Source organism: Mustela erminea, chromosome 3 (genome assembly GCF_009829155.1).
Source record: "Mustela erminea isolate mMusErm1 chromosome 3, mMusErm1.Pri, whole genome shotgun sequence".
Lineage (NCBI taxonomy): Eukaryota > Metazoa > Chordata > Mammalia > Carnivora > Mustelidae > Mustela > Mustela erminea.
In genome coordinates, this window is record NC_045616.1 from 85,960,941 (window position 1) to 85,983,790 (window position 22,850).

At 48.8% G+C, this 22,850-nt stretch overlaps 1 protein-coding gene across 25 annotated transcripts in view; it reads right to left on the reverse strand.

Moving 5' to 3' along the window:
- Window positions 1-22,850, reverse strand: part of LOC116586430 (protocadherin gamma-C4) — a 173,745-nt gene that overhangs the window by 12,570 nt on the left and 138,325 nt on the right. For 19 of the 25 annotated variants that reach the window (XM_032336386.1, XM_032336376.1, XM_032336395.1 and 16 more), the window contains one exon: window positions 1,901-1,959. In XM_032336386.1, the coding sequence (XP_032192277.1) occupies window positions 1,901-1,959 (59 nt within the window). Of the gene's footprint in view, window positions 1-1,900; window positions 1,960-2,174; window positions 2,265-4,907; window positions 8,453-8,953; window positions 13,028-15,537; window positions 18,410-22,850 lie in introns of those variants that run through there. The other 6 variants (XM_032336379.1, XM_032336430.1, XM_032336378.1 and 3 more) reach the window with 6 other exon arrangements.

The following is a 22,850-nucleotide window of genomic DNA, read 5'->3' on the forward strand; positions in this document are numbered from 1 at the left end:
AGTCTATCAGTTCAAAGATGATGTCTGCTTGTTCATTCTTGCAGGACAGTGTTTAGAACAGGAACTGCCTCATAGTAGAGGCCTAATAAATAAGTGATGAATGAATGAACACCTGAGTGAGCACATGAATGACCTAACAGGTCAGTGACAGAAAGGCTGGCAAGGCCACTGGGGCAAAACAAGACAGATGGGGTCAAGGGAGGGGCAAGGGCAGTCCAAGTCATCTGGCTTGGTGCCTCCTAGGGGCCTTCTAGGAAGTGTCCCGGGCTCCCGATACACATGAAGGACTGTGGGAGGCGGAGGCTCCACCGTATACCAAGGTCCCCTGGGTCCTGGGGCAGGGCGGGCTCACCATCTGCAGCATGCGGGGATATGTGGGCCATAAGGACCTGACCAGCAAGGAGGCAGGGAAGGGTGCCTAAGTTCTGCCGACCTCCCCACCCCCCACCCCCGTCTCCTGGGTTCCTTGGACTCCTCAGGCTCCTGACTTCTAACAGGGAGACCTGGCCCCAAGCCCATCCCACTCCTCTCAGACCAACTTTAGGTCTATAGCTTCTTTCTATAGCTTCCTTCCCCACCACCCGCAGGGGGTTCCTGTCTCAGCAGGAATTCATACTGGATTGAAATGAGCAGCTGGGGCAGCCGGGATGGGAGGGTGTGTGGTGGTAAACACTGATCAAAGACTTTGTGTGTGAGGAGTAGGAGGAGGGAGGGGGGCACGTGTGTGCTGGCTTGCCCACAAGCACAAAGAAATAAGAGACAGGATAAAAGGAGGACAAAGAGAGATAAAGAAAGAGTAACAGACTGAGGCTCAGGGATGCAGAGAGAGACAGACTATACACTTAGACATTCAGAGAGGGGCAGAGACAAGGAAAGAGAGACAGGCTGAGAACAGAGAGGAAAGCAGAAATAGCAAGAGATTAAGAAACCAAGAGACTGGAGACAGAGGAACACAAGGACACTAAACAGAGGGGAGAAACAGAAAAGAGGTCAAGGAAATAGGGAGGCAGAAACAGAGATTAGACTAACGGAGAGTCCGATTTATTTATGAACTGCACCATTTCCTGAGCACCCAGCATGGCGGGGCGGGGTGGTGGTGGTGGCGGGGGACACAGGCACAGTTGCATGCAGGCACACACAAACGGTAGGGACTAAGATGCAGCTCCAAAGACAGAAACTAAACTAAACTAAACTAAACTAAATAAGACAGAAACTGAAGCAGAGGCAGAAAGAGAGGGAGAGGCAGAGACTACAAACTGAGACTGAGGGCAGGGCAAAGAGGGAAGAAAGAGCGGCAGAGACGACAGGCCTATAGGTAGAGAGGCAGGACCAGGTGTGGGCTCTAGGGCAGCCTGGAGCCAGGACCAGAGAAACCTGCCCCTTGAGCTTCCTGCCCCTCAGTCCTCCCTCCAGCCCCGCAGTTTCCGCCTTCCTCCACCCTCCTCCACAGCTGCCTGGCCTCCCTCACCTCTGGCCCTGCTCTTTCTTGCTGGCTCTGGAGGAGGCTCTGACTGCTGACAGCACCTCCCCTCCTCCTCCTGTCCCCCGAGTCTGCGTGAACCCCAGCCCAACCTGGAGCAGGGAGACAGAGGAATTAGATGGGCACGGAACACTTCCTTTCCCCCCAGAGACCACCTGAAGACCAGGAGATAGGAAAACGTTCACATGGGGAGAAGGCAGGGGCTGAGTGTGTGGAATGAGCTTTCAAAAGAGCCAGAGTAGAAGCCTCTTCCTTCTGGGGTCTGTGTACCAGCCCCCAATACACTAAAACCTCCCTGAAATCTGAAACTGAGGGAAGAAGCCATTTGTAGCCAATGCTGAGCCCTCCCCAACCTCCTCCTACGTCATCACTGAGAAAATGCCGCAGAGAAGAGGGTGGGCTGGAGAGGCAGTCACCTACCCGCTGGTGCCGGGTCTCTGGGCCTGAGAGAATCGCCAGTCCGTGTTGGGCGGGGCTTGCTGTGGAGAAAACAGAGGGAAAGGGGCTGAGTACTCACAAGCAGTCAGAATGTCACCAGAGCTGGGGCTGGGCAGGGAGGAAAGACGGGTGGACACAGAGAAGAAAAGAGGATAAGAGGAGGGAGGGGTAGACTCATCTTCAAAGACGAAGCATACCCCAGGTCTCAGAGGTCTGAGGTACCAGAGGCAAAGAGATAAAATAATATTGATCTGACCATATCGAGGAGCAAACCCAGAAAGAGCCCATTCCTCCAAGCCCACTGACTCAGAACCGCTGAGCTGAGGTTCATGGGCAGAAAGTATCTTCTGTGGAACTCAAGGGAGGGGCCCAAAGAATCACTCCCCCGCAGGAGATTTTCATGAGAATTCCACCAGCAGTAGAAAGAATTTATTCAGCACCTCAGCTGGGAACAAAGCATCCTTGCAGCAAAATGGCTGCTGCTCCTGGTAACCCTTTTTGTGCCAGGTTGTGCTGTAACATATTCAGAGGGATGCCTCCTCCAGGCTCTTGGCTCTCGACGATCCCTTCCCACAGCTAAACACATTATTAATTTAGGAGTCATGCCAGACTGATTCTTTGCAGGGCATCCAAGCCCCAGGACACCTCTCACCCCCAGAACTCTGCCAGACAATGGCCGTGACTGAGGAGGAGAGAACAAGGCTGCTCTGTCTGGGATACAGAAAACTGCTGGGATGGAGCCCAGCAGAGATCAAGCTCCCACAGCCTCCAAGCAGAGCCAGCTCAGTCTCCATGGCTCCTAAGGGGCTGATCTGTAGTCATGTCCCACCTGGAGGAAGGGGTGGGACTTTGGTCAGATGCTTCACTCCTGAGTCCAGAGAGTACAGTACCCCGTCACACACAAACGCGTGCATGCGCGCACACAGATACACACACACGGGACACTCTGAGAGCCGTCTCCTTACCGGTTCTGAGGTGTGCTGGTAATTAACTCTCACGTTCACTCCCAGAAGCAGAGGAGACATGTGAGCATCTCTGATTACACTGGGGAGAAGACAGACCCAAGGCTGCCAAATGACTCACCCTAAGGCTCACAGGTGGCAGGGGTCTGAGCAGAACCCAGAAATTTACCAGCACCAGTCCTGGACCACTGTGGGAAAAGGCACTGGGATGCCTACCCCTCAGCCTTAGACACAAGAGAATCTACACAGAGATACAAGAACGACGACAGACTGGAAGAGAGTTGCTGGGCAAAACTCACAACCTACATAAGGATGGCGGGTCCAAAGCATGTTCAGTGAGGGCTGCTGAGATAAGGAGCCCCAGAAAACTTTTCTCCAACATATAAAGCCATAAAAGAAAAGAATCGCATCTGTGCCCCATCCCAGCCGATGCAGACTACCCTCCTGTCCTCCAGCTTTACAACTGCTAATGACTCAAAGTACAAATTCTGGAGTTAGACCTGGGCTAGAGTTTTGCCTACCCCTTCCCCTGCAAACTTGAGCAAGTCATATGACCGCTGTGAAATTCAGTCATAGGTGAGGAAGCTAGTATCTGTCCAGCAAGAATGTTGGGAAGAACGAGTATGACGTGGTACAGTAAGGCTCTCTCAATCAGCTATCACATAGGGGTGTTGTTTCAAACTAGAACTCTGATTCGTTAGGGGCAGGGAGGAACATAACTGTAGTTTAAATAAAAGCTCCTGAGATTGTGCCAACTTGTGCCTTTTAATGCTATAGATGCCAAACATATGAGGGCTCCCTAGGATCTGGCAGAGGCTGGGCTTTCTATCAGGCCAAGAAGGAAGGACGTGACAGGAGATACTTAGCTCACTCCCGAAGCCCTGACCCTAAACTGCAGGAACACATCAAGATTACGATGGAGCCAAAAGCCTATCTCTGAGTGTCCAGGGTCCAGGTGCTCCATGTTCCCACTTCCTGCGTTAGGGCAGGCAGTGACTGTCACTGAAGTCCCAGGCTGCCTATCTATCCAACCCTTGGGCCACAGGGTAGCTCAGCCAGCCCCTGAGGCTTCTGGGCTGGAGGCAATACTGACCTCTGCTTGGAGCCCCAGCAGGACAGAGCAGCCCACCCTGGCCCTAGAGTTCCCAGACTCATATCCTCTTGTACAGAGGTGACCTGGTCTAGCCCCAGGTGGAGGCAGGAAAAGGCTCCTGAGTCCTTGCAGGCCCTGGGAAACCATGCCACGGGATCCTCAACAGTGTATGATCAGTCAGCAGTGAGTACCTCTGAGGCCAGCTGCCGGGTGGTTTGGAAGCTATGAGGGGTCTGGGGACAGCCAGTGTATGTGAACCTGACAGCAAGCACTGGCAGTTAAAGGCGGTGTGCATGTAAGATCAAGTGCAGGTAGATATGTGTGCATGTGTATGTGTGCATGCAAATGAGGTGAGGCAAGCCCACTGGTCTATGTGGCCAGTGGCTGTGTTCTGCAGGGATGATATGCGTGAAGCCTGGGTGTACCCCTACCCTGTCTACAGATGTGTTTGTTTGATGGGGGGATAGGGAGAGTTGAGATTAATAGTGAAGTCACCCACCAAGGGAGTGGAAAGTGGAAACCTAAAGACTGGCAGAGCAAGCTGGCTCAGGATTTAAGGAGGCTGGGTGCTGGTGTAGATTCATAACTGATTCTACCCAGGAGCAGGCCCCCACCCAACCCCAGCCATAAAAGATGACTGGACCCCAGCCTTTCCTGTATGTGGGCGGCAGGGATTGGTTCTACTTCCCCTCACCTACAACCACCACCACCTCCTGGTACTCCGAGTCCTATCCCCACCTTAGTGTTCCACACAATCAGTCCAAATGGCCCCCAAAGTCAGGCAGAGTACACTGAGCTCCATGCCCTCCTCCACCCCCACACCTCCACCCTCTCCCCAAGAGGAGTAAATGCAGAAAGTCCCTTTTGTGGCCGGGCTACTTTTCCACTGCAGCCCATGGGGGTCAGTCGCCCTGAGCAGTAGGGAGCCCCTCACCTGGCTCCGCTCCCGCAGTGTATTAGAGCGGGACCGGTAGGCATCAGGCTCCAGCACCAGAGCTGAGGGCTGGTGGACACTGAGGGGCCTTAGAAAAGTGAAGTCACTGCCATCCGAGGCTGGTGAGAAGCACGTCCTGTAGCAGTGGCTCTGCGAGTCCGAAGGCCGCAGCGTCACCTCCATGTACTTGAGTGTGCCGTCTGAGCTCACCTGCAGGTTGGGACTAGACTGCTTATAGAAGTCCCGAGAGGGGGAGTCCTGGCGCCTGCAGCACTGGCTCCCACCCCCATCTGCATCTCTGTGCCCCCAAAGGCACTTAGCTGACAGGAAGGTGAAGGTGACTAAGGATAAGAGACTGATGGCTGCAAGAGCCACAATGAGGTAAAGGGTAAGGTCTGCATGCTCAGGAGGGTTTGAGAGGAAATCACTGGACTTGGGCATCTCCTCGGGATCCTCATCCTCCAGAACCAGCAGCACCGTAGCTGTAGAGGAGAGTGAAGGGTCACCGTTGTCCCTCACTAGGACCACAACCTGCTGGGTGTCAGAGTCATCCTCCCGTAAGGCCCGGGCTGTGCGCACCTCGCCAGTATGTGAAGACACCAGGAACAGTCCCGGAGCCGTGGACTGTGGCAACAGCGAATAGGAAAGCCACGCGTTGTGGCCTGCATCAGCATCCACAGCTGTCACTTTGGTGACCAAGGAGCCAGGAGGAGCAGAACGAGGGAGGCGCTGGGGGACTGAGAGTTCCCACCCGGGCCTTGGGTGCAGCACAGTCGGCGCATTATCATTCTGGTCCAGGACAAACACATGCAGAGATGTGTTAGAATGCAATGGGGGAGAGCCAGAGTCTCGAACCCCCACCATGATCTGCAGCATTTGCAGCAATTCATAGTCAAAGGTGCGCTGGGCAAAGACTCGCCCGTCCTCAGGGTTGACATATACGAAGGAGGAAGCTGGGGCTCCCTGAATCTGATTCCCTACGATGGAGTAGGTGAGGTGAGCATTATCCCCAGTATCTGGATCCAAAGCAGCCACAATGCAGAGAAGGGAACCTGGAGGCCGATTTTCTGGGATGTAAGCGGTATAGAGCTGCTGAGTAAAGTAGGGGGCGTTGTCGTTAACATCTGAAATGTTGAGCCTGATGGTGAGATGGGCGTGCAGGGGAGGTGAGCCTGCATCACTGGCCAAAAGCTCAATGGTATAGTGGGATATGGTCTCCCGGTCCAAAGGCTGGCTGGTCAGCAGTGAGTAGTGGTTCTCAGAAGGCTTAATCTGAAATGGAAGGTCTGGGGAGATATCAAGGCTCACTTCACCATTTCTACCTGAGTCTCGGTCCCGCACATTGAACAAGCCCACTACTGTGCCCACTGGTGTGCTCTCCAGGATAGGGTTGACCAAAGAGGCCAGGAGTACCTCTGGGGCATTGTCATTGGCATCTCCCACATCCACTTGAATCATACAGTGGCCTTCCATGGCTGGCTGTCCCTGGTCACGGGCTCTCGCATGAATTTCATAGAAACTCGACTCCTCAAAGTCTATGGGACCCAACACATGGATTGCTCCACTGCTAGGGTCTAGGCCAAAAAGATTACGCACTACATCAGATGTATGGTCCCCGAAAGAATAGTCTAGTTGGCCATTGGTGCCCTCGTCTGGGTCAGTGGCATTGAGGCGAAGCAGCAGTGTACCCACAGGTGCATTCTCAGGGAGCCCCACGCGAAGAACTGAGGACTGGAAGGTGGGGGCATTATCATTGACGTCCAGCACAGTGACAGAGATAAGGGTGGTCCCTGAGCGGGCTGGGACACCCCCGTCCACAGCAGTGAGCACGAGCTGATGTCTCGCCTGGGCTTCACGGTCCAGCTGCTGCTCCAGCACCAGCTCTGGGAATAGCTTCCCATCTTTTAGGGTCTTCACCTTCAGAGAGAAGTGGCTGCTGGGGCTTAGAGTGTAGAAGCTCACAGTATTGGTGCCCACATCCGGATCCTGGGCACTATCCAGTGGGAATCGTGCCCCAAGTGCAGCTGATTCTGAGATGCGTATCTCCCGCTCTGAAGTGGCAAAGCTAGGAGAGTTGTCATTGAGATCCAGGATCTCTACCTCTACGCGCATTAATTCCAAGGGATGTTCAGTCACCACCTGCACGGGCAGCAGGCAGCTCGTACTGGCTCCACACAGGCTCTCTCGGTCAATCTTCTTATTCACTGCCAGAGCACCACTCATCAAGCTCAGGGAAAAATAGTGGCCATTCTCCTCAGACCCCAACCGTAGTCGGCGGCTCAACAGATCTGTCACCTTTAAGCCAAGATCCTGAGCAACATTCCCCACCAGCGTCCCCGGCTCTGACTCCTCCACCACTGAGTACCGAAGCTGCCCAGATGCCCAGCCCCAGCAGCACAAGGACAACATGCAGAGCACCTGCCATTTCCCAGCGAGCTGTGGGGGTGTCTCGGGCCCCATGACCCAGAAGGCCCTTCCTGGACACTGACTCTGTGCTGTCCTGTCTCCAAGGTAGACCCAGGTCTTGGAATGTAGCAGCTGAAATCTCTTCTGTCTCCTTCCAGCCTCTTAAAAACTGCTCCGAGGTCTGTCTGCCTGCAGCAGTTCTTCTTAGTCACCAAATGGCGGGGGTGGGTGGAGGGGGATGGGAACTGAATCTGAGTGGAGCTGGGGAACAGGGGGAGGAGAGGTGGGCAGGAAGAGCAGATCCCCCACCTCTGCTCTGAGTCTGATTGGCCAAAAAGTCTGTCTGCTCTCAACCAATTATGAAGTCTCCTCAGTCCTGGAAACCTTAGGAACAGGCAAATCTGTGTCAATGAAGCCTCCTACCTACCCACTCATTTCAAGCTGCAGGTTGATTCAGCCCCCTTGGCAGCAAAGTTTGACAGCTCAGATGGTGCTCAACGGGGAAGACAAAGTGGTACAAAACTTCTCAGGGTTCTATCCCAGCAACTTCCCTCAGGACTTTAGAAGCTCCCACTACTTTTCTTCAACCAACAAAATTGTGTCCTTTCAGGGGAGGCAAAGCCCCTGTGAACCCCTCCTCCCCCATCCTGCCAAAGCCTGCTAAGGTGAGAGAAAAGTTCTGTTAGGATCCTGTAAAGCCTTGCTCTGAGTAGCCATCAATGCTTTGAGGAATCTCAATGTCAGCTGATGGTTCTAGGGCTCTGCTTTTCTGAGATCCCTGACTTGAGCTGTGGAATGAGCACAACAGCTTGTGGTAGGGGGAACGTTCCTGCGACTGATCCACATCCCCCAGGAGAGTGACTAGAAACTAGAAACTAGGCATGGTTTCTAGGATTTATGGCTTCACCAATTCAGAACTCTACTTAAAGACTCCCAGAGTGGCTGTCTCTGAGTTCCTCAGCTGTAAACCAGTTTTCTGACATTAAGTGATTTCACTTACACTGCTCTTCCCGCCAAATAAATGATGCTCCCCTGCCCCCATTCTCCTGCATCCAGCTCAAACCTCCGTGGGGACCTGACCGGGATTCCTGAAGATTTGGACTGAAAGATCTCTGCGTCCACTTTGATGCCTTCCTGACCCTTCAGTTCTCTCCTCTTTGTGCTTCCTGCTGTTTCAAGCAGAGAATTCTCTCTATGGTGGGTTAGGGAGTACCCCATACCATGGGGCAAATATATTAGTCCCCCTCAATTCACTGGGAAATGGTAGCCTAGAGTTAAGGTAGTCCAGAACCTGGCCTCCCCAATCAAGAAGAGAAAGCAACCTCGTGGGTTTAGGTGACTGCCTGGTCTACCTTACCCTTGTGCAGTAGAGTCTTCTATGCTCCCATATTCTGACAGCAGGCTTCTACAAAACCCTGACTCTTGATCATTACCTTCATTTCTTACCCTCAGATAAGGGCATAACCCACCCCAAATACTCATCCATTATTCACAAAACACTTCTAAAGCACACCATCTACCACATAGTTACCATGCACTATGGGCTCTTGCAGAGAGACCAGCAGTCGATGGGATGTGACCCAGCCATATGCCTGCATCAGCATAACCTCAAGCATTGGCTGAGCCTGCAAAGGTCTCACCTCTAGCCCATACAGAAGATCAGAGGGTGGGCAGCTTGGGCGAACAGGCTCCCCTGCCATGGGTGCACTGGGTGACTTCACCATCATGAAGCTATCACTCCGAGTGGGTGCAGAAGCCAAAGGTGTACAGCCATGAGAGTGGCCGCCCACATCAACAAACTTGATAGGATCATCTGACCCTAGCTGGATACGCAGGATCCCATTGGAAGGAGGAAGCCCCTCCCTCCTTCGAGATCGGGTGAGACAGGCACAGGTGCCAGCAGGAAAGCAGGTCACTCCACAGGCAGCCCCACGCAGACACTTTGAGAGCAGTGCCACGAATGAGCCAAAGGACACAAAGCAAATTGCCACTAGCGATACAGCCAAATAGAGGGTCAGGCGGGATTCTCCTTCCCTTGGAGCTGAAGATTCTCGAAGATCAGGGACAACTGGATGAGTATCTTCCTCCAAGGACACTAGTAAAGTGACAGAGGTAGACAGTGGAGGGCTACCACTATCCTTTACCACAATGACCAGCTTCTGTGGTGGGAGATCAGCTGGGATGGGAACTGCCGTCCGTACCTCCCCAGCATAGCGAGAGACTGCAAATAGGCTGGGGTCTGGGGCCTCCAGGAGCTGATAGGAAACCCAAGCATTGTAACCTGAATCCAAGTCCACAGCAGTCACCTTTGTGACTAGGTGGCCAGCACCAACTGATGGAGGCAGTGCTTGAGGACACAAGGAACCAGGCCGCGCCCTAGGGCGGAGCACAGCTGGGGCATTGTCATTGAGGTCCAGCACAAACAGACGAACTGTCACAGTGCTGCTGAGAGGTGGGTTGCCCCGATCCCGGGCCTGCACCTCAAACTGCAATGTCTGTGTTTGCTCATAATCAAAGGATCGAGTAGCATGAACAGCTCCTGTCTGGGGATTCAGAGAAATAAAGGAAGAAGCTGAAACATCTCGATTTCTGGGCTCCAGGAGAGAGTAGGAGATAAGTGCATTCAAGCCAGAGTCTGGATCAGAGGCTGCAAGGGAACAAAGCAGGTCCCCTGGGCGATTGTTCTCAGGAACAAACACCTCATGTGACCTCTGGAAGAAAGAGGGTGGGTTATCATTCACATCTGAAATATTGAGGAAAATAGTCCTCTGGGTACTCAGAGGAGGATTCCCAGCATCAGAAGCAGTGACCATGATGTCATAGCTGGATTTGGCCTCTCGGTCCAAGGGCCCAGCAGTCACCAGGGAGAACTGGTTCCTGAAGGCAGACTTGAGGGCAAATGGCAGGTGGTCAGGAATACGGAGGCTCACATCTCCATTCGACCCTGAGTCAGGGTCCTGCACACTGATGAGTGCCACTACAGTGCCAGGTTCTGCGCTCTCTGGAAGAGTCCCAAGCTCCGAGGTCACTGTGATGTGTGGGGCATTGTCATTTACATCTAGGAGATCCACCCGAAGGCTGCAATGTTGCTCCATGGCTGGAGAACCCCCATCGCGAGCCCGAATATCAAATTCATAGTAATTCTCGCTCTCAAAGTCTAGGGGCCCCTGAAGGGTAAGCTTTCCAGTAGTCGGGTGAAGGCTAAAGAGGTTTCTCACACGATCAGGGGTGTGACCACTGAAAGAAAAGGTGACGTTACCACTGGGACCCAAGTCTGGGTCAGAGGCATTGAGCTGGATGAGCAGCATGCCGGCTGGGGCACTCTCCAACACGCTAATCCTATAGCTGGATTGCTGGAAGGCTGGGGCGTTGTCATTCACGTCCAGCACAGATACTCGGAGCTCTGCGGTGCCAGATCTCGGGGGGTTCCCTCCATCCACAGCAGTCAGCACCAGGCGGTAGTCTGATTGCTTCTCCCGATCCAAAGGCTTCTCTAGGAGCAGCTCTGGGACCAGGCTGCCGTCGCTGCGCTTCTTGACATCAAGTGCAAAGTGTTCATTGGAGCTTAGTCTATAGCTGCTGATAGAATTGCTTCCCACATCTGCGTCCTGAGCCTTTTCCAAGGGGAAACGCTGTCCTGGAGGAGCTGCCTCCCCAATTTCCAAGTCCAGCTGCTGCCGAGGAAATCGGGGGGCGTGATCATTCACATCCACAATTTCTACCTCCGCTCGGTACATTTCCAAAGGCCCTTCGGTTACAAACTCCAGGGGCACGATGCAGCTGGCACTGAGTCCACACAGTGCCTCCCGATCAATTGGATTCTTGATGAGCAGAGCTCCGCTGTCCAAATCCACACGGAAGTGTCTTTGGTTCACCTCTCCAGCAACCTGCAGCCTACGAGCTGACAGACTCTCTGTATCCAGCAGGAAATCTTGGGCGACATTCCCTACAAAAGTCCCCTCCTGTGACTCCTCTGGGACCGGGTAGCGGATCTGCCCACAAACGTAACCCAGGTGGCAAATGAGGAACAAAAGGGTAGCCCCCCAGCAGATTTCTACCCAGCTTCCCACCTTGCGGAGCATTGCTGCTTCCCAATAGTCCTCTACCTGGTCCTGAGAAGCAGAAGAAGCCGACCCGCCCCAAACGGCAACAGCAGCTGGAGACACCTATCTCTCTTTCGTGGCGCCAGCTCTAGCGCGGCTGGGCCGGCGCCGCAAGGGTTACGCGCCGTTTTTTTGCTGGTGGCGGGGTAGATTTGTCTGCCTTCCGCCACCCGATTGGCAGAAGGCAGCTCTTGGGCTCAGCCAATAGGCTGAGCCGAGAACATCCCAATAGCAGCAGGGTTAATGCGTCGCAGCACTGGAGGAAAAAAAAAAAAAACCCAAAACAAAAACCACCTATCTTTTCGCCTTCCTCCCACTCAACAACATTTCTTTCTATAGGTTTATTATCTCCAGGAGAGAGAGACAACATGTATATATGTTCTTTCCCCCCGACCAACACACCAACTTCCCCCGCCCCTTTTCAGCGGGGAGGCGGGGAGTGGGGGACAGAGAGCCAGAGCCCTAGCAACCTGCAGCCCAGAGAGAAGTAGCCATTTGAGACTGGTCACTTTGTTCAAGCCCGTGTTGTCATCCACCAATATTCTAAATGGGTAGTTTCTGCCTCAGTCTGATGTATTAGAGCAACAACTAATTAGAAGCAGGGCCATAGACTCAAAACTCTGCCCCTCTGCAGATTATTTAGAAACATATCCATCTCTTTGCAGAAAGAATTACACATTAATGTAGCCAATTAAATTTATGCAGTGCACGTTTTTGTTGTAACAGGAGGTGCAGCAGAAACCGAATCTCTCTTATTCAGACACTAGCTAGAATTACCATTCATTGATTTCAAGGACAGTATAGAAGGAGATGAAGCAAGGTAGAGGGAGAGGTTCCAAATCAGTAAAGAATCAGTGTGCCTGTGAGGCGCCAAGGACTAGATCTCATTACCTGGCAGTATGCTAATGTTCACAGATTTAATAGTTTCCTTGAATGACTGAGATCAGCCACTAACAGCACTGTGCCTACAAATCCCCTTTATTTGACACCATGGCATGCTTGATTTGTTAATTACCAAGAGAGACAGTTTCAAATGACCAAGCTTTTCACTTGGTGCCATGGGGCCTCTTGGAGCTGGAGACTGGATTCACTTTACTCCCACCCTGATCTAGACCCTCCCAGAAGCCTGGCTACCACCTCTCACACACAGAAACACAGATCATCCCACACTGTAGTTACCTGCAAACTATAATCCTAGTGACACATCGGAGCACAGAGAGACAAATCCAGCCTGATCTGGAAACAAGATTTCTTAACTCATCTGAATCCTCACCTAGGTCACCACAGGCTGCAAAAACCACCAGCAAAACCCCGATTTCTTATCCTCCCCAGATTTTTAACCAAACCTGTCATCCTCAGGAATATCCTTTTGACTATGGTGAAGCCAAAAACCTACATTCTGGTCTCAAACAGAGGGATCTGGCTTTCTGTGTTCTTTTACCATAAAACTGCTAAACCTCCTTACATAGGAGTAATGGAGGTATCAATCAGAAGGTTTCAATCAGTCTGACCTATGAGGTGTTTGGGGTGGGATTCACTAGCACAGGTGAATGGCACCACCAACAACCCACCATGAATATTTTATACAATTCATTCATTTAAAATCCACAATTTGGGGTACCTGGGTGGCCCAGTGGGTTAAAGCCTCTGCCTTTGGCTCAGGTCATGATCCCAGGGTCCCTGCATCAGGCTCTCTGCTCAGCAGGGAGCCTGCTTCCTCCTCTCTCTCTGCCTGCCTCTCTGCCTACTTGTGATCTCTGTCTGTCAAATAAATAAATAAAATCTTTAAAAAATAAAATCCACAATTTGATGGTTTTTAGTATATTCACATATGTTAAAAGGATACAACCATCACCACAATCTAATCATAGAATATTTCTGTCATCCCTCAAAGAGGTTGCATACCTCAGTTCCATACTGACCAGCTTTAGACTTTTTAAGAACAGCTGGCCAGATGCTAGTGCTTTAGGAAGATTTTCTCTTTAGATAACTAAAGCATCCTCTTTTGTCTTCCCTACATTGCTCCTCTAGAGCTATTCCAAATACATATGTATTTTTAAAACACAATTATTTCTGTATTTGGGTATACTTGACACACACTGTTACATTAGTTTCATGTGTACAACACAGCAATTCAACAAGTTTATAGAGCTATTCTATAGAATATTTTAAGGCTGGAACTAACAGAATTTTCTAAGTTCAGCCTGGCCCAGTAAGTCTGGTTCTATGAACACCAAAATAACACCTGGCTTCATAAATGTGTTAATTGATAGACTGATAGATTTTAGAGCAGTAGTTTTCAAACTAGTCTGTACATTACAATCACTTGGGATCTTCAAAAAATCACTTGGGGACCTTCAAAAAATACTGATCCCTGTGTCTCACCCCCAGACATTGTGCTTTATTTGGCTTGGGTGTGGCTCAGGCTTCAGAATTTTTAAGGGGTCCCCAGGTAATGCTGGTATGCAACCAAGTCTGACAGCTGTCATCTTTCCTTAGCACCTTTCCATTTATGTCTCTACTATGTCATTTTTGGCTGCCTCCAGATTTTCTCATTTCCAAGGTGTGTTTAAGATTGGGGGTGGGTAGGGGCGCCTGGGTGGCTCAGTGGGTTAAGCCTCTGCCTTTGGCTTGGTCATGATCCCAGGGTCCTGGGATCGAACCCTGCATCAAGCCCCGAATAGAGCTCTATGCTCAGCAGGGAGCCTGCTTCCCCCTCTCTCTCTGCCTGCCTCTCTGCCTACTTGTGATCTCTTTCTCTCAAATAAATAAAATCTTTAAAAAAAAAAAGATTGGGGTGGGTAAAGAATAAATATGATAATAATAATAACAGAGACTATCTTGGCCAAGGACTCACAGGTGATAAGTAGTGAAGCCTCATCTGTCTAACTGACAAATCCAAGGGTTAGTAACAATAATATACTTATTAGTATACTAATATACTTTATTGATCATAATATAAGTGGTTCTCCTACAACTGGAAGTGTGTATAGGCTTCACTACAAGACAAAAGCCTCGTAGTTACCTGTACACCAGCCTGAATAAATGAAATCTTTACCTTTCTCAAGTTACAAATTCCCTACCTCTTACATTGTGTGCATACTTAAGAAAAATAATGCTGGAAGGGAATAACCCTGGGGGTACAAAAGAACTTTCAATTTGTACCATATGTTCTTTTGGATTGTCTGGATTTATTTATAAGGTAAATGATTACTTTTACTTCTATAATTATGGTGGCTACATCTTTAAATTTGGGGATTCATGTTAGTTACAATTATTTCTCCATATTTTTCTCTATTTTCTAAATTTTCTATAATACACATGCATTACTACTATGCCACTAAAATATTTTGTAAGTAATATACACATTATTTCCAGCAGTGTACTTGAATTAAAACTTGAAGGATGCCTAGAATTTTCTTTCTTTCATAGAAAATCAGCTGAGAACAAGGTCCAGGATCTGTGTAGGCAAAGGAACATTATCAGGGGTGCCTCGATGGCTCAGAGGGTTAAGCATCTGCCTTTGGCTCAGGTCATGATCCCAGGACCCTGCATCAGGCTCTGTGCTCAGCGGGGAGCCTGCTTCCCCCCTCTCTCTGCCTACTAGTGATCTCTGTCAAATAAATAAATAAATAATCTTAAAGAATAAAAGGAACATTATCAGTACATCATTAGTTTTAATGAAGATGCAGCAATCAAATGAAAGATGGACAAATGGAATATTTGCTATATTCCAAGCATCTGTCACTGGTTAGAGATACCTAGCAGCTTGTTCTTAATGCAAATGACACCAAGCTAAGTTCTGAGTGCTGAGATCTTGGCTTATAATTTAATGCCCCCTTAGCAAGATTGGTTAGTTGTGATGGCAAGTGAGTGCTGAGTGTGGGAATTGGGGCCACACGTGAGTCAATCAAATCCACATTGTGTGGGTTCACAAACCACGCTCTAGTCAGGCCATCCCTTTCACAAAGGCATGTTGCTTGATCTAGGCAGGGCAAGGTGAAAATGTGGATGTATCATTAGGAAATCATGCTCATCATTCAAAAAAACACTCCATTCCTTCCTGAACCTGGTGTAGGCATCAAAAAGTATTAATATCGTTCTGGGATGCTAACCCTTACCTGTCCGGGAGGGGAGCTCTCTGCACCCAACACTTGCCTATAGAACACTGGATCACAGCTCCGCAGCGTGTTCTGGCGGCTGGCTAGTGGGCTGGCAGCACCAGTTTTCTTCAGCAGCAGGTCGCTGCGGCGTGAGTCGGTGGTGAGGTACACCTGATGGTAAAGGTGCGGTGGCATCAGGCCACCCCGCACAGCGTCTGCATGCAGAGAGGACCCTGGTGTTCTGTACAGGGAGCTCACTGGGGCTCGGTACAGGTCCCTGGACTGCTTCCACTTGTAAACTTTGAATATAATCACTCCCAGTACTGTGACTGCGAACCCCACAGAAACCAGGATTAGAGAGAGGAGTAGATAAAAGGTGAGATTTTTATTCTGCTCCCGAGGGGCAGAGCCAGAGGGGAACTCAGCCCGGGCTTCAGGAGAATCCTCAGTTACTGACACAGTCAGGGTTGCTGTGGTAGACAGTGATGGCTCCCCATTGTCTTTGATCAAGACCATAAGAGTCTGCCTGGGCACATCTGTGTCTTGGACTGCACGTGAAGTGCTGACTTGACCTGTGTGAAGTCCCACAGCAAAAAGGCTCTGGTTGGAGGCCCCCAAAAGGCTGTAGGAGAGCCAGGCATTGTGCCCTGCATCAGGGTCCCAGCCTACCACCCGTGTGACCACATGGCCAGGAGCGGTAGCTCTGGGTAGCATCTCCACTGAGCTCCGGCCAGGCCGAGGGTATAAGACCTGTGGGGCATTGTCATTACGGTCAGTAACAAATATATTCACGCTGATGTTGGTGGTCAGGACCGGAATGCCCCCATCACTGACATGAGCTGTTATTTCGAACTCTCGCCGATCTTCATAATCCAGGGACACTAAGGAAGACACGATGCCACTGTCACGATTTATTGTGAAATAGCGGCCCACTAGCCCAGTTTCAGCTCCCTGCTCCAAGAGGAAGAAGGAAAGGTGAGAATTCTGTGGGGCATCTGGGTCCCAGACACTTAGATTTAGTATTGGAACCCCAGGGATGTTATTTTCCTCAACATAAACATCATAGGAGGACTGGGAAGACTGTGGAGGATTGTCGTTGATATCAGAGACTTGTACTTGCACAACTGTAAGAGCTGAGAGGGAAGGGACTCCCGAGTCTTGAGCAGTGATGCTGAGGTTGTATTCTGGGACAGTCTCACGATCCAGGGCTGCACTGGTTTTCAAAGTAAAGTAATTCTTGAGGGAAGAAGTTAGGCTGAATGGGAGACCTGGAGGAATCTCACAAGTCACCAATCCATTCTCCCCAGCATCCAGATCGATCACGCTGAGCAAAGCAATGACAGTTCCAAGAGGAGCATCCTCAGGGACTGGGCTGTATACGGAGGTGACTGTGATCTCTGGGGCATTGTCATTCACGTCCAGAACCTCTACCAAAACTTTGCAATGTGCTCCTTCCGGAGTGGCACCTTTGTCTTTGGCCTGTATGTAAATCTCGTGGAGTTTTGTGTCTTCGAAGTCCAGGCGACCCTTGATTGTCAACACCCCAGTAACAGGATCTAAGGAGAAGAGATCTCGCATACTGGCACGGTTGTGGCTGCCAAAAGAGTAAATGATTTCACCATTGGGGCCTTCATCCAGATCAGTTGCATGAACTTGCACAACGAGAGTGCCAGGGGGTGCATCCTCCAGGACACGCGCACGGTACAAAGACTGATTGAAGGTGGGTGCATTGTCATTCGCGTCCAGCACGGTGATGCGAATGGGAAGGGTGGCCGAACGAGCTGGAGTTCCTCCATCCAAAGCCGTCAGCACCAACTGGAGACTTGGCTCTCGCTCCCAATCAAGGGCGCGCTCCAGCACCAGCTCCGCGTACTTGGTGCTGTCCTCCCGCGTCTGAACGCGAAGCGCAAAGTACTCATTAAGGCTCAGCTCATAGGTTTGTAAAGAGTTGCTTCCTACATCGGGATCGTGCGCGCTCTCCAGCGGGAAGCGCGTGCCTGGCGCCACGGCCTCGCTAATCTCCAATTTCATTTCCCGGGTAGGGAAAGAGGGATTGTTGTCGTTGATATCCTGGATCACCACCTCTGCGCTGAACAGCTCTAGTGGGGTTTCCACTACCAGCTCCAGAGTTACGGTGCAGGAGGGCAGTGTCCCACAAAGCTCCTCTCTATCCAGGCGGTCATTCACGAACATCTCTCCTGACTCCCGATTCACCTCAAAGAACCTTCGGCTAGTCCCGGACAACACCCGCAGCCTTCGGGCTGAAAGGCTGCCGAGATCCAAGCCAAGGTCCGTGACCACGTTGCCCACCGCAAAACCTCTCTCTCTTTCCTCCAGGATCTCATAGCGAACCACGGCAGAAGCCTTGTGCAAAGCACCAAGCAGAAACAAAACTCCCACCACTCTCCCGGTGCTTACCAGTCCACTCCTCCAGGCCTCTGGGACCATCTCACTCAAAGGCAGTTCTTCTTAGCGGGGTCCAGATTTTTCCGGCTATTTCGCTGAGAAACTTTCAGCGGGTTAGCGCTTGAGCGCTGGGCGCGGAGTCAGACATGGCTTTCTGGATGCCGCTGATTTGCTCGCCGGCTGTTCAGTCTCTGCCTCATCCCGGGGCTCCGAGAGGGGACGGGCCGGGCCCGATCTCCAGCGTCTTCATTGGCCGACAGCGGCACGCAGAGTCCCAGCCAATAACTGCACGAAGAATGCGCTAGCGCCCGGGCTCTCTGAGCGGGACAAACACTACAGACAGGAACTTCACTTTCCTTTGGCTTCTTTCCAGAGTTTAGGGCCAAAGCGCCTTGGCAGTTATCTGTACCTCGGAAACCCACCTTAGCCTGGAAAGCCAACTGCACAGCGATGAAGCTGGCTGTTCTGCAAGTTTTCAAACCAAACCAAAGCCTATTGTATATTTTAATCACTGTCTTTAGTAATCACAAGAAGGGAGAATCAAACCAAACTGAGAACCATACAACACTGCCTGGAAAAACACAAAACTGGTTTGTTGGAGGGCTGAGTAAATCCTATCCAGCTGGACTCTACATGTAAGGGGGCATTTAGCATTTCCGTGGAAATGTGAATAATTTCAGCTTTATCTCTTACCAAATGAGAGTGTACAATTTTATTATTTCCTCAGTAGCGTAAATCAACAGGAGCCACACTCTGTTTGGTTTAACTGTGTTTTATGAAATTTAAAATTCAGGTTTCTTTTAAAACTGGTGTTTTTCTTCAGCTCTCGTTTCTTTTTTTTTTTTTTTTTAAAGATTTTATTTATTTATCCTACAGACAGAGATCACAAGTAGGCAGAGAGACAGGCGCAGAGAGAGAGAGAGAGAGAGAGAGGAGGAAGCAGGCTTCCTGCTGAGCAGAGAGCCCGATGCGGGGCTCGATCCCAGGAGCCTGAGATCATGACCTGAGCCGAAGCTCACAGAGGCTTAACCCACTGAGCCTCCCAGGCGCCCCAGCTCTCATTTCTTAAGAACCAGGGAGCAATGTGACATCTCCTTACCCCATCTTTCCCAAATAACCTCAATCATAAGGCATAATCTCATATACTTCCTTTTACACTGTCAATCCATTTCCCAAGATCTTGTGTTCATATGCTGCAAAGAGAAGATGCATTGCTAAAAAAGGATAATATCCCTCCCCCCTCCAAAACAGAAAAATCCAGGCCTATTTATCACCTTTATAACATGACTGAGAAATGCAGCAAAGCCCCATAGTCTTTAGAGAATACAAAGCCTTTAACCCATAAAAGAAAGATCCTCTGATTTTCTGCATTTCAGATTATAATTCAAGAAACAAACAAAATGGTAATGATTAGGATAATGAATTAGACAATCAGGTATGAAATAAACTGGCTAAGTTGTACACCTTGGGCAAGAAACTATCTTCAAAGGGTTTCTGGTTTCCTTATCTTATAAAATGCCAGGCAGGTAAAATGCCTGGCATAGAGTAAGCCTCAATTACTGATGCAAATCACCCTATTAAATATGAGACATAAAGTTTCAGAGCCTCAACTATTTCTGTATACTTGTCTTGGACATCACTTTGACTGCATACAGTACTTTCTGGAGTGTAAATGAACTCTGAAGCAGGGAGATAGTCAAACAGGTTAAATAAGTAGATAAGTATGTAAGTATAAAGAGGATATTTACTGAAGAGATGAAAATTCCTTTTGGACCTGTTTCTCCATGTCCTCAATACTTCATTTTAAACCCCCTAGGTTTTTTTCTTATGAGTGACACAAGTGGGAAAGTTTATTAAAGCTCAAGTATACTGTCCAGATGTTAGAGCAGTTAGCCTGAAGAGAGAGCTGCACATGAACTGGACATGAGCAGACACTTCTCCAAAGAAGACAGCCAAATGGCCAACAGTCACATGAAAAAATGTTCTACATCACCTGCCATCAGGGAAATACAAATCAAAACCACAATGAGATACCATCTTACACCAGTCAAAATGGCTAAAATTAACAAGACAGGGAACAACAAATGTTGGCGAGGATGTAAACCCCATAGTTTTAATTTTTTTTAAGATTTTATTTATTTATTTGAAAGACAGAGATCACAAGCAGGCAGAGAGACAGGCAGAGGGAGAGGTAGGGAAGCAGGCTCCCCGCCAAGCAGAGTCCGATGATGTGGGGGGCTTGATCACAGGACCCTGGGATCATGACCTGAGCCGAAAGCAGAGGCTTTAACCCACTGAGCCACCCAGGCGCCCTGAAACCCCCTAGTTTTAAATACTGTTTGACAACGGATCAGACCACCGAGAAGGCTGGTGGGTATTTAAACACTGAAAATATTCTATAGAGTATATTTAGAATATAGAATATAGCCTAGTCACTTGCTACTCAAAGTGTGAGCCAAGAACCAATGGCATTAGGCATCACCTAGGAGCTTGTCAGAAATGCAGAAATCCTCTACTTTGTACCTCCTGATGAGATACTGATTTAACAAAATATCGGTGTGATTTGAATGAATATTAGGGTTTGAGAAATACTGATCCATGGTTTATTCAAAAATAATGATTTATCAATCTTTTTATTTTCCATTCACCATCACTTAATTACAACATGGCTTTTGAAAACTAGCTTCTAAAAGCTGAGATGGTTTTCCCATTTGCAGTAAGACCCATAGTTTTCTTAAGATGTCTTCATAAGCCAGCAGCACCCTCTTGGATCCATTTTCCATAGTAGCCACAATGATTTCTTTAAAAAAATTTTTTAAATATTTTATTTATTGAGAGATACTACACAAGCAGGGGGAGGTACAAAGGGAGAGAATCTCAAGCAAATTCTGTGCTGAACATGGAGCCCAACTCGGGACTTTATCCCTCAACCCCAAGGTCATGACCTGAGCTGAAACCAAGAGTTGGACACTAAGCTACTGAGCCACCCAGGCACCTTTGATCATCTTAAAATTTTAATTAGATCAGGGAGCCTGGGTAGCTCAGTCATTAAACGCCTGCCCTCGGCTCAGGTCGTGATCCCAGGGTCCTGAGATACAGCCCTGTGTTGAGCTCCCTAATGAGCAGGAGAGTCTGATTCTCCCTGTCCCTCTGCCCCACTCCCGTTCATGTTCTCTCTCCTCTCTCTAATAAATAAGTAAAATTTTTAAAAAAGTATAATTGGCAAATAAAATTGTAAAAGTTAAAGGTATAAACATGATTTACTATACTATAAAATAATTACAACATAGTTAACACATCCATCACGTCTGTTAGTTACCAATATGCATGTATGTGTGTGCGCATGCACGTATGTGTGGTGAGAACAATTAAGATACAGTCTCTCAGCAAATTTCAAGTATATCCTACAGTACTGTTAACTACAGTCAACATACTGCACATTAGAGTCCTAAAATGTATTCATTTTGTAACTGTAAGTTTGTACCCTTTGACCAACATCTCTCTACATTTAATGATTATTAATATAGCAATCTTTGTGCCAATGGCCTAGTAATCATAAAATGCACTAAGGATTATATAGAGTCAATTATATGTTTCCATTTTCCCTATGTGTAAGAATTTTGGAAGATACGGTCACTCTTTCAAGCTACCAGTGGACCTAATGAAACTATTCCTTAACCTAATGATTTGAAAAATATAGTTTGCTAAAGAGGCAAAGGAGGTGAGGTAATACAACTTACACTGTGGGGGAAGTGGGAGGAAATGGAAACACCAGTGTTACAGGAACAGCACAATTTTTCGGTCTCTATGAAGATAGAGACTTTCCTTTCTGTTCTGTAATTTCTTTTTTTTCCTTTAAAGATTTTATTTATTTATTTGACAGAGAGATCACAAGGAGGCAGAGAGGCAGGCAGAGAGAGATGGAGGAAGCAGGCTCCCTGCTGGGCAGAGACCCTGATATGGGGCTTGATCCCAGGACCCTGAAACCATGACCCGAGCTGAAGGCAGAGGCTTTAACTCACTGAGCCACCCAGGCACCCCTCTGTTCTGTAATTTCAAGAGAGACTCTCATCAATGAGATATAGCAAAGACAATTTTGACATAGAGAGTAAATGTGTTACAGGTGTCCAGCGTGAAGCCTTAGGGTCAGAAAGACGTGAGCTCCCGTACTGAGTATTACACTTAGTAGCTATGTAACCATAAAGTTTATTTTTAACTTCTCTTTCATTTTCTTTATCTTTAAAATGGGAATAATTATTGCACCCCTTGATTTAACCAAGCATCTCAATCTGTTATTTTTTAACAGCTTTATACTCACCACAGAGTTCACCTAGACAATCAAGCATTTTTAGTAAATTTATATTTATGCAACCAACACCATAATCCAGTTTTACTATATTCCCATCATCCCAAAAGTCCCTTAATCCTGTCTGCTGTCAATCCTTGCTCCTAACCCCAGCCTAAGGCAACCACTGAGTTAAAACTCCCAAGTCCACCGTGCCTGGCTGGCTCTGTCAGTAGAACATGCAACTCTTGAATCCGGGTTTTGAGTTCGAGCACCCACACCAAGCTTAGAGATTACTTACAAATAAAATCTTTAAAAAAAATTCCCAAGTCATTCTTAACATCTTTTTCTACATTTCCACATTCAATTAATTCCCAGTACATGTGAATGCTTACTACCTCCAATATGTATTTTGAATCTATCAATTACTTTCCCTCTCTACTGCCACTTCCTGAGTCAAATGTTATCTTATGACTGGCTACCCAATTTGTATGGCCAATAAAAATAGGGGGCTTCTTGTTTAAAAATTAAGAATTTCAAGATAATAATAGCAGGGCATTAGCCCAAATTCAGGGCCCTTCTAAGAAAGGGGACCCATGTGACTGTACAGATCACATGCTCATGAAGCTGTCCTTGCTGG